The sequence below is a fragment of the Cebus imitator genome, unplaced genomic scaffold (genome assembly GCF_001604975.1).
Source record: "Cebus imitator isolate Cc_AM_T3 unplaced genomic scaffold, Cebus_imitator-1.0 Scaffold231, whole genome shotgun sequence".
Classification (NCBI taxonomy): domain Eukaryota; kingdom Metazoa; phylum Chordata; class Mammalia; order Primates; family Cebidae; genus Cebus; species Cebus imitator.
The window spans coordinates 940,547-953,239 of record NW_016107546.1 but is presented as its reverse complement, the minus strand read 5'-3'; the positions used below and the strand labels follow the sequence as shown (position 1 = coordinate 953,239).

Below are 12,693 nucleotides of genomic sequence, written 5' to 3'. Positions count from 1 at the left end.
ATGCCAGATGTAGGTGATGGGGAGGAAGGCAGCAAATCACACTGCCATGTGTGTTCCTATGCAATAATTTTGCATGTTCTTCACATGTACCCCAAGACCTAAAATACAATAAAATAAATAAATGGGAAAAAAAAAAAGAATTGTTGAGGCTCCATAAGAAGTTGTGCTTATGTGGGCTACATGTATTTATATTTACCATATTAAAAATTAAAACTGAGACTTAAAAAAAGTTTATCTGTTTAGAAATCATAAAACCATGACTTGTTAACATAAATTGCATATTTTATGAAAGATAATTATATTTTTCAAAACAAAAAATTAGTGAGAGGAGTGGTATTGTTTTACATTTTCGCAATCTCTTCAATGTCCTACTTAAGAGAAAGCTGGATTCTCACACCTGCTTCTGCTCAATCTGTTACATGAAGAAAAATGTAGTTTCACACAGATATATACTTGGAAAGGGAGGAGTATTTTAATAGCCTTTGGAATAATTATGGATGTTCTTGATTCTACATCAAAACTCAACAAGTGGAAGTTTCCTGAAGGTTGATTGCATTTTGGAATCTGAAACTGCATCACTGAACTTTTCAAAACTTGGTTACATTAAAATCCACTGGTCTTTCTTGCACTTGGAAAGAGCCTATAACTCATGCCTAATTTTTGTGACACCATCTGTTGGTCATTTGGAGAATATTGGCTCACTGAGTTATACAGATCTTCCAAATGTTGACACATTTTACTATATAATATCAAAAAATCACATTTGCTAATGTCACCATCAATCTCAACAAGAAAAGCTCATTATTAAGCTTATGGTGTTGACTATAAGTTTTTCAAAATTCAGATTTTCACTTGAATATTATAACTGGCAAAAAAATACTATCAGTTTTTGTCCTTGAAGTGACAGGGTCATTCCTTTTGCTTTTCATAAGATTTCTGCCAACTATCTAGGGCTGAATAAACATAGTTTGGCAATTGTTCTTCCAAGAAAAGATGTTGTAGAAAAATAGGCTGAAAGCTTTTAATTCCCACTGAAGGAATTAAAACTTTATTAATAAGAGAAAAGTTTCTTGAGCAAGACAGTAACATAATTAAAGAAATATATTAAGGAAATTAATGTGATGATGGTAAACAGGGTGAATTTCAGTGAGAAGACTGAGATTTCTGGATGAGGATACAAGCCAATAAATGTGCTAAACCAAAATTATATTGGCTATTTAAAAAGCAGAAAACTATGTTATGTCCATGGGAATTTTATTACTCTCATAACTTACACAAACATTATATACATATATTCTACTATATTATGAAATATTAATATAAGAAAAAATAATATGGCATGCAACCTCTATAATACACTTTTGCCATTCATATGAGTAAATTTTCCTAACATGAGCTAAAATAGTTACAAGCATGAAATTTCCTTCCCTAGGCACCTCATCTGTCTAAAATAAATTGACTTAGAATTTTCAAAAATGTCTCCTTCTAGCCCAGTGATTTTTTTATTATCAGAAAAACATTATTCTTAGTTACTCTTCATGTGGAATAACCTTAAGTGTTTATTTAAAATTTTTGACAGATGACTTTATGATAGATATTTTATAAAGTAATAATAATAAACCCATGCCCTCATATGTTGATAATATTATAAAACTTTTAAAATTATATTTTACTTTACAGGTTATATTATCACTGAAATACCATCACTTTCACAGGATGCCATGACTACCTTACAGCAAATAGAATTAATTAAAAACCTAAATTTGAAACCTGATATTATGATCAATATAAAGGTAAGGGTATTAATTGTTTTGCTAGCAGAGTAAACTATTCTTTTTTATAGTAGTTAAATTCAAGGAATGCTTTAAACATTTTTAAATGGTTATGGAGATAGTAACTTATGCATCAATCACAGAAACTGAGTCATACTTTCTCATAGTTCTGTGCTCTTGCTCCTACAGCTCCATCTACATGAGATACCTTCTTGCCTCTTCACCAGGCTTCATCATAGCCATCCTTTCAAAGTCAGTTAAGACATCATCTCTTTAGAACTTTCCCTGACAACTACCCCACTCCACCACCTCTCTTTCTCTCTCTTTCACACCTTTCTTACCGTAACAGAGTTAAATCCCTCTCTCAAGACCATTCTCCGTGCTCTCTGCTCCCTATCATGTTACTCACACCTTACTGTATTATAATGTAGTGAATAAAGTCCTTAACCCCATTCATGTTGTAAGTGTGATGGTGAAGTGTCCTATGGCAGTTTCTACAGGGAACCAGAGTATCATCAGAGGGCTTAATGTGAGACAGAATTCAGTGCAACACACACTTTTTGGATAGTTTGGCCCTACTGGATTGGGGAATAAGAATTTTGAGAACAGAAGCTCTTAGCCCAAGATCTCTGATGAATCCCTAAGCATCCATGAACCTCTTGCAATTATACATAAAACTTTATGTATATGTGAATTTTTCTGATGCAAAAATCTATGGCTTTCATTATATTCTAAAGAAGTCTGTACTACCAAAATCCTGGCTTAAAGTCTAGCAATCTGCTAGAGCAGTAGTTATCAGAGAGTGGTTCCAGAGCCAGCAGCACCCAGAAGCGTGGTAGAAATGCAAATTCTCAGGCCCTATCGCAGAACTAAGAACAGAATCTGTGAGGCGGAGCCTAGCTATTGGTGTTGCAAAGCCCTCCAGGTGACACCGAGCACCTCTGCTGTGGGGCATATCCTTCAGACTAACACTCTCATTAGTCATTTCCTGCAAGTGAGGACAGGAGACAGCGGAAGGAGATAGTCCTTGTCAGGATCCTAGAATGTGGGTATTCTGGGTTAAACACATGTTTTTAAAATTACCTGAATAGGTTGAAATTCTTTTTGTGAAAAATTATGAAGCCTAATAAAAGTCTTGCCTCAATAACTACCCATCCCATCTCCACCTAGAGATGGCATGAAGAAATCAGAAAATGAGCAATGAAGGTTCCAACGTTCCTGGCTTCCTTTGTTTCTTAATGTGTGATACATGAACTTCCAGCGTCAGAATCACTGAGGATTCTTGTTGAAGAATCTAAGCCTCACTCCAAACTTAATAAATGACAAGAGGAGCTGCAATTGATTTAACAAGCCCCCCAGATGCAGTTACATGCTCATGTGGCAGAATCAATGCCTCATAAAACAACCTAGATTTTTTTTTTATCCTGAAAAACATTTAGAGCACAATGTATCAATCAGAGAACTATTATTATCATTAATAATGCACCCATAGAGCATGGACTACAATTAGAAGGCCTGGTTCCAAGTTGCAGTTCCTCCATGTGACATTATGATCTGAGATTGGTCTCTTAATCTGCCAGAGCTGCTTCTCTGACCTACGGGATGGCTGTAATCATAATTTGGATTGCTTATTTTACAGTTAGTTGAGAATTCAGTAAAATCGCACATATGAAAGCAATGTGGAACAAGAAACTTGTAGACTTTTGTTTTGGCATTTTTACTATCTGGATTCAGTTTCTCATTTACAAAATTTAAATGTTATGCTAGAATAGATGATCTTTTGGGTCCTATTCATGACTGGCATTTTATAAAATACTTCACCCATAAAGCTGTAAGTGGTAGTAAATATTACAAATAAACAATATTTTTATATGTGGCTATTCCCCCTATTTTGCACCATTCTTAAACTTTTCAAACTAATCATAGAATTCTGTGTACCTTTGCAGAGTTAATTGATTTTCTATTCCATTTATCTACTCTTTCTACTTTTCTAATCCTCTTTCCTCATTTTAAGACTTGTAATACTTTTTCACCTACATTAATTTTGAACAAATAAAAACATAGCATAAAGGTAGTGTCTGAGCCTCTCTTGGCATGTAATGCAACCTGATGCAAAATGCCAGTCACAATATTGCATTTGCTCAGGTTTTAAAGGAATTTTTTGGTTTATGTACTGCACAATATATTCAATAAATACACATGGAATTAAAAGCATATTCAAAATGTTTTAAGTAATTTAATAATGTTGTTTCTTAGTGTCCTGACTATGATTTATGCCAGAGAATTTCTGGGCAAAGACAGCACAATAGTACGGGATACATATACAGTAGAGAACAGTGGGATCCTGAAGTCATTGAGAATCAAAGGAAAAAGAAGAAAGAAGCCCAAAAAGACAAGAAAGGAGAAGAGGAAGAAGAGGAGGAAGAGCAAGAAGAAGAAGAGGTAATATCTCAATAGGTAACTGTCATACACTACACTTTTAAAAATTGCTATAATTAAAGTAAATGCTGATATACGTAATAGGAAATAGCAGATGCTATAGAACATTAAATTTTCTTTACACATTGAGTTTGGAGGAAATAAGCAAAAATCCTTCATGTTTTCAAAAATTACGAGATCATAATCTTGAGGTCAAGTTTAGCCTTCCTTCAGCATAGATGTGTCTCTACATTTCTGACATTCTGACACCTAGTGTGCTTCATCTCATAATGATGGAGTCACCTACTATGTGTCAAGCACTAGGCAAGGTAGAATAAGAAGTTAGAGCATTTCTTAGTCCATTTTCTGTTGCCTACAACAGAATAACTGAAACTGGGTAATTTATAAAGAATGACTTCTTTAAAAAATTTAAGCCTCAGGTGGTACATGTTCAGATTTTTTGTATGGATATATTATATGATGCTGAGGTCTGGGCGCCATTGAACCCATCATCGAAATAGGGAACACAGTACATAATAGGTATTTTTTCAACCCTTCCCTTTCTCCCTCCCTTTCCCTTTTTGGAGTGCCCAGTCTCTATTGTTCCCATCTTCATGTCTATGTGTACCCTGTGTTTAACTTCCACTTACGTGTGAGAATGCAGTGTTTGGTTTTCTGTTTCTGATAATGGCCTACAACTGCATCCATGTTACTGCAAAGGACATGATTTTATTCTTTTTTATGGCCATGTAGTATTCCATTATATATATGTACCACATTTTCTTTATCTAATCTACTATAGATGGGCACCTAGATTGATTCCATGTCTTTGCTGCTTTGAATACTGTGTGATAAACATGCGAGTGTAGGTGTCTTTTCAGTAGAACAATATATTTTCCTTTGGGTATATGGCCTGTAATGGGATTGTCGAGTTGAATAATTCAGTTTTTAATTATTTGGGAAATCTTCAAACTGCTTTCAACAGGGAATGAACTAATTTACAACCCCACCAACACTATATGAGCATTCCCTTTAGAAAAGGAATTTATTTCTTATAGTTATGGAGGCTGAGAAGCCTAAGGTTGACGAGCCACATCTGGTGAGGGCCTTCTTGCAGGTAGACACTCCACAGAGTCCTGAGGTGGTGTAGGGTATCACATGGTGAGGGGGCTGAATGTGCTAGCTCAGGTCTCTCTTCTTCATATAAAGCCACCAGTCCCACTCCTATGAATCTGTTAATCCATGAATGGATTAATTCTTCATGGGCCCTCATGACTCAATCACCTCTTAAAGATGAGTCTTAAAGACCCTGCCTCTCAATACTGCCACATTTGGGACTGAATTTCAACATGAGCTTTGGAAGAGACAAACATTTAAGCCGTAACAGAGCAAAAAAAGACTAAGTAACCCAGGGAGCAAAGTAACCCAGGCATCATTCAGTTTGTGAAGCTAACACAACCCTGATTTCAAACTCTAATGAACAGAGAACATGCAAAGTTCAACTTATAATCAACATAAATATTCTAAGAATAACATGTTCTATTTTCATCTTAGTTTTTGACATCTGGTATGTATCTTACTTTTATAGTACATTCCAATTACACTTGCCAAATTTCAAGTGCTCAGTGTGTAGATGTGGCTAATAACTTCCATGTTAAATAGCATAAGTCTAACCCCTTGCTTATAGGGTCTACTCCTATAGGGTCCAGTGAGTCCCTCCCTGCTGGTGTGGAGATGAGAAATTAGAAATAAAGACACAATACACAGAGATAGAGAAGAGTTTGGGCCCGGGGGTCCACTGCTACTTGAAGCACGGAGACCAACAGTGGCCCCAAGAGCCTGGACACTCTGACTTTTATTGAGTGTAACACAGGAGGAAGGGCAGGTAGGATGAGGTAATGTTGGTTAGTGATAGGGTCAGGTAAATCATGTGTCCTGGAGATAAGGGGCCCAAGACTTTGAAGAAGCCGAGGCAAGGAGAAAACCTAAGGCGTCAGCACTTTTTTCATACTTGTCAAGAAATTGGAAGGTCACTAAGATTTATGTTACTATTACTAATTCTTATTTTCTAAGGAAAAGAGGAACCAGGTTCAGAAGTAGGACTTGAAAGTAGCCATGGAATGTGACCACTGAAGCACAGCACCACACAGAGACAATTAAGTCTCGGGATGTCTGTGGGCTTCCCTGACAGCCATCAGGCCTACCACAAGAGCTTGGAGAAGCAGAGTTTTCTCCTAACTCCTCTGGGGAGGAGACATCTCGGCCATCTTGGACGTCTCCTTCCCTAGCTGGCTAACCAGCAGGCACTTTCACAGTGCTAACACTGTCACACAGCCAAGGCATCCTCCAGCAGGCCTTATGTGGGCATGACAGAGGACTTAGAGTATCTTGCCTTAGGGTCACCTCTTTTCCAATACCATTTCAGTCCCATATTTCTTGACCTGAGACTTATTAGTAAGATTAAAGATCATATGATTATATAGATGAATATATTTATGATTACATATGAATAGCTGTGTGATTATATATGAGTATATATAGGAATAACTATGTAAATATATTTCTAATTTGTTTCTAAATCTATATTTATATGAGAACATGCTGAAGCTTCAGTCCCTTGCCTTGGCTCTTGCAGGGTTCCCCCCTCCATTGCTCTGTTTTATTTTCCTCATAGCACTTATCGCTTTCTGAAATTGTTACTTTTTTACTTGCTTCTTATCTGTCTGCCCCACTGAATGAAAACTCTATGTAGCAGGGACAGTCTCCAGTGCGATAGTGGGTACTCAATACGAAGCTGTGTAATGGCGGAATGAATGAATGCCAGCATACTAGCAAATCCCTCTACTAGAGAGAGAAAATGGTAGCATCTTTTGGAAAAGACACGTATATTAAGCCATTCTGGAATGTGTAACCTTTGGTCTAGTAATTCTACTAGTAGGAACTATTGTAAGGGAAAATGTTAGCCATATAAAGATTTATCTACGAAGCTACTTATTGCAACATTATTTGTAATCGTGAAAAGCCTGAAACATTATTGTCCAAGTATAGAGTAATTCAATAATTGTACATTCAAGGAAATTAATATATTATTTGACCATTAAAACAATACTTAAATCAGTTGATAAAATGGCTTATATGGAGAATATGGCTCAAGTAAAATATGCATGTGTGTACATTGATAAAAAACGGGAAAGAATGAATAATTTGCATCATAAATATGATATGGAATACTTATTCTGTGCCAGACCTGTGATGAGAACTTTTACACACACTGTTCCCTCTGCCTTAAGATGTTCTTTCTCTAGAAACCTGTGTGGCAGCTTTCTCTCCCTCATTTCCTTCAGATTTCAACTCAACTTCCACTTCTTTAGATAAACCTTTCATGGCCACCTGATGTAAAATAGCGTCTTCTCCCACCACTCTCCATCCATGCTACCCTGCTTTATTTTTCTTCCTAGTACTTACCACCACCTAATATGTTATAAATGTATTTGTGTACTTGTTTATGCTCTCTTCCTCAACTGCATTGTGTGTGAGTGCTATAAGCCCAGGATGTTAGTTGGTTTTGTTCACTCTTCTATCCCAAATCCTTAGAACAGTGCCTGATGCATAGAAGGCACCCAATAAATGTGGAATGAATGAATTAAAAACTCAGGTGTTCACAAGAAATATAATTTCTCTATTTTGCCTCTAAAAATCTGATGCTCTTTCCCTATTCTTCCCTACTTATTGGGGAACAAATGGAAATGAGTAAATATTCAGGTCAATTTAAAATTTTATTCCATCTGACGAAGACCCCTTAGGAGACTTTCATTCTCTTAAATAAAAAACTTTTATCTTAATCTCGAACCTTTCTGTATGCCCCCAGCCCCACTTCTTACCCAAAAATGATATCTAGATGTAAAGAGTGGGGAATGTGGCTTGTAATTGAATAATTAATTATTCATCTAAAGATATTTGAAAACTCTTTTTTTCCATTTAGGCATTTATTGCTGAAATGCAGATGGTGGCTGAAATTCTTCATCATCTGGTTCAGAGGCCTGAAGATTATTTGGAAAACGTCAAAAACATTGTTAAGCTTTATAAGGAAACAATTCTCCAAACTTTAGAAGTAAGAACAAAATATATTGCTAAAAATTGGAATATTTATATTTGTTTCATCACTGACTAAATAGCTTTCACATGTCTTCATCCCCATGTATTATCTGTCTGATTCTCCTCTTGAGCTTTGTAGAAAGCTGTTAGAAAAAGCCTTCCATCTCAAAGAATGTTTCCCAGAACAATACTATTTAACTCTTACAACTCTGTTACTGCAAAGTGACAAAAGAACTGCATTTTTCAAAAGCCAATGGGGTAATTCCTTTATGGATGGGTGTTGGAAAATCATGTTAAAAGACTCTGTTGTAGAAGTATTTTCAATCTGTAATTTATAGCTTTATCAAAACAAATGTGCACTTAAGGTGTACCTTTTGTGTAAAAAGAATTGTCTATTCAGTTAGATTGCTGTCTAAAGAATGGTTAAGCTGATTGGTCTATGGTTATCCCATTATATGTAAACATGTTAAGACCATTATATAGTGTAATAGAAAGATTTTAATTAAAATAATCAGTATTTTAAAAGTATGATGACTGAGATTAGAAGTATGTGAAAGAATATTTTATATGGTAAAAGTCCAGGTAAGACTCTACCAAATATAATCATTTGTGTTGGAGATTAAGTCAACAAACATTTATTGAACTTGCACATTTAGCCAGACACTGTGCTAAGCAATAGAACTATGAAGACAAATAAAACAGTCCTTCAATTGCCTGTTTCAGTATGATGGAGAAACTAAAGAATGTGTTTCATGCTGTCTCACAATATTTATATTATTTTAAAGATAAATGAGTGGATCATTTTCCCTCTCATCATCCATCCCCCAAAATGAGAACCACAGTTAATTGCTTTCATATGAATGACTTCTATTCCTCCCCACCTCTCCTGTCACTGGCTTATAAACGTAGCTTCTGAAGCATGAAGTACATGACTATCAATAACATCCTTTCTTCCTTCAATAAAAATATCCTGACTACTCTTTAAGTGACTGGCACTGGGTATGAAATAAAGCCAAATTAGAATCAGATTCAGAAATTAGAAAATTGTATTTATGGGGGGGAAATGCAGAGGTCATCTTTTTAAGGATACCACCAGGTTATCCTTCCTCACATTGCTGGTGCCCAGTGCGGTGCCCAAGTCTGGCAAACAGTAAATGCTTAACAAATGTTCATTAGCACAAATGATAAGATACAAAGGAAGAAGAACGATAGCTTCAGTTTCATTAAATGTACGACTTCTGGAAATTAAATAGATAAAACCACACTCAAAGACAATAAACTGGAAAAATATTCCCATTAACTATGATGAAAAATTTAAAGCTTTGGCATATTAAAAGGTCATAGAAATGATTTTTTAAAAACCTGGAAGTTCACTCTGTCTTGAGATAAATAGACAACAAATCTGAGCAATTAACAAAAATGAAGAAGAGTAACATGCCTGTAGAAAAAAATGTTCAGCCTCACTGATAATAAAGAAATGCTAATCTAAGTAATGAAATATCATTTTCATGATCAAAATTTAAAATATGAAAAGGTAGGAAGACTGGCTATCCAAGTGCAGAAAACAGGAACTGGACCCCTTCCCGGCAGCTTACACTGAATTAACTCCAGATGGATTAAAGACTTAAACATAAGACCTAATACCATAAAAACCCTAGAAGAAAACCTAGGCAAAACCATTCAGAACATAGACATAGGCAAGGACTTCATGACTAAAACACCAAAAGCTTTGGCAACAAAAGCTGAAATAGATAAATGGGGTCAAATTAAACTCCAGAGCTTCTGTACAGCAAAAGAAACAATCATTAGAGTGAACTGGCAACCAACAGAATGGGTTTATATATTATATAAATTATATATTATATATATATATATTATATATACACAATGTAATGTGAAGCCTTGTTCAAAACATGATTATTTATGGTTAAGTGAACAACACTAGTAAATCTGTTGTCAGCCTAGAGGAAAAGAGATCGAATCTAACCTTACACAATATTGTGAAAAACAAAATACACTGAATAATTAAAGAGATTATTTTGTTCAAACTTGCAATAAGGAGAATGTTCATTAATAAGGACCTTCTAAAAGAAATGGAAAGGAGCTGGGTTTTATGGAAGCAGGTAAACAAGGGAGCCATCCTTGAGTCTTATGGAGTCATGAGCAAAGATGGAAGCAGACTATCTGAGTCCTTGAGGAAGGATGGAAATGGGTCTTTTTCTCAGCCATCCCTACTTTCTAGTGTCACAGGGCTCAGAGTTCAACATTGTTGACATACAAAAATAAAATATAGTAGATATTGGATTTTAATATTAAAAATAAAAACAGTAGAAGAAAATTTAGAAAAATATTAATATAATCTTGAGATAAAGAAAATCTAATTTAGGTCAGGTGTGGTGGCTCACGCCTGTAATCCTAACACCTTGGAAGGCCAAATTGGGCAGATCGCTTGAGCCCATGAGTTCAAGACCAGCCTGGGCAACATGGCAAAAACCATGGTGAAACCCTGTCTCTACCAAAAAAAAAAAAAAAAAAAAAAAATCTAATTTAAACAAAAAAGGAAATCTAGAAGTAATGAACATATATATTTGATTATGAAAATAATTTATTTTGCTGAAGACACCATAAATACATTCAAAAGATAAATTATAGAAAGATAAAATATCTGCAATCCACATGCCAGATTGTAGGGTGCCAGCCCCACATATCACCCGTGGGTACCCAGAGTTTGTTGGCAACAAAAGAATGAGAAAAAGACAGGTTAAGAATGCGTAAGTGGGACCAGGGGGCCAGTGCATAAACTGGAGGAAGCAGAGGACCTAAGCTCTGGTTTCCACAATATTTATTGAATACAGTCACTTTTATCTATAGTGCAGGTGGTAGGGTGAATTCGTGGAAGGGAGGCTGCGGCCAAACATAAAATTGATAGCAGTGGTGGTTTATGTGAGTTTCCCAAGAGCTAAAAGCATATGCTTATCAATAGACAATGCAGCTGGTGGGAGCAGGCTTAGCACGGAGCTTACGTGTCTGGTTACATTCCATTGCTTCAAGAGAGTTTTATGTCCTTGGGCACTATGTTTAGAATATCAGAGCTTAGGTCATTTTGTTACTGGGAATATACTGGCAACAGAGAGGCCTTCCTCCCCAGAGGCCTCCTGCGGCCTTCTGCAGTTTATTGTTCCTGATTTCTTTTACACATTACTTATAACCAGTTTATGTTATACATTACTTATAACCAGTTTATGTAGACACATTGTAAATCCTCCCTCCATTGCTGCTTCCCCCAACACCAGATAAGAGTTAAAAACTTTCCATGAATGTCAGAGAAATGAAACAATGCAATAGAAAAATGTATAGAGTTATGATTAGGCAGTTTACAGAGATGCATATCTGAATGCTGAACCTCACCACAGGGATAAAAAGTAAAACAAACTGATCCCATTTTTTAACTCAGTTTGGCAGAAATTAAAAAGTTAACGTAGCCAATGGTGGCAGGAAGAAATGAGCATTCTCATACATTGCTGATTAGGGTTTTTTGTTTTGTTTGTTGTTGTTTTTGAGACAGAGTTTTTTTGCTCTTGTTGCCTAGGCTGGAGTGCAATGGTGCGATCTCGGCTCACTGCAACCTCCACCTTCTGGGTTCAGACGATTCTCCTGCTTCAGCCTCTCAAATAGCTGGGATTATAGGCATGCACCACCATGCCCAGCTAATTTTTTTTTGTACTTTTAGTAGAGATGGGGGCTTCACCATGTTAGTCACGTTGGTCTTGAACTCCCGACCTCAGGTGATCCACCCGCCTTGACCTCCCAAAGTGCTGGGATTACAGGCATTACCCAGCGTGCCTGGCCTGCTGATTAGGGTTTTGGATTGCTACAACCTTTTAGAAAACCAACTGGCTGTACCTACATTTGTTAATATTAAAACCTACTTTTACAAATCTGGCCCGTATATCCAATATATCAAGATACACCAAAGGTAGCATATTCTGTGTTACTGAACATTTATATGTGTACATATCAGTGAAGTGAATGGCTGTGTAAAGAGACCTACCTGTTGTGCAGGCAGCATGAAGGAGTAGGAAGAAGTCGCGTTGATTGTTTCTATGTACTTTTTTGCATTCCTTCACAAGTTGCAGTTAGTACAAGTTATTTTTGTAATTATTAAAGAAGAAAGTAATTTTTTTTCTTTTTCCTATTTATTTATTTTATTGCATTTTAGGTTTTGGGGTACATGTGAAGAACATGCAAGATTATTGCATAAGTATGCACGTGGCAGTGTGATTTGCTGCCTTTCTCCCCATCACCTACATCTGGCATTTCTCCCCTTGCTATCTCTCCCCAGCTCCCCACCCCCCACCGTCCCTCACCTATTTCCCCCCAACTGACCCCAGTGTGTAGTGCTCCCCTC

At 36.3% G+C, this 12,693-nt stretch overlaps 1 protein-coding gene across 2 annotated transcripts in view; it reads left to right on the top strand.

The window, feature by feature from the left end:
• The window catches only part of AK9 (adenylate kinase 9), a 209,229-nt gene that overhangs the window by 25,518 nt on the left and 171,018 nt on the right, over nt 1-12,693 (top strand). For both annotated transcript variants that reach the window (XM_037727441.1, XM_017497427.2), the window contains exons 6-8: nt 1,681-1,793; nt 4,029-4,214; nt 8,173-8,301. In XM_037727441.1, coding sequence (XP_037583369.1) covers nt 1,681-1,793; nt 4,029-4,214; nt 8,173-8,301 — 428 coding nt within the window. The remainder of the gene's footprint in view (nt 1-1,680; nt 1,794-4,028; nt 4,215-8,172; nt 8,302-12,693) is intronic.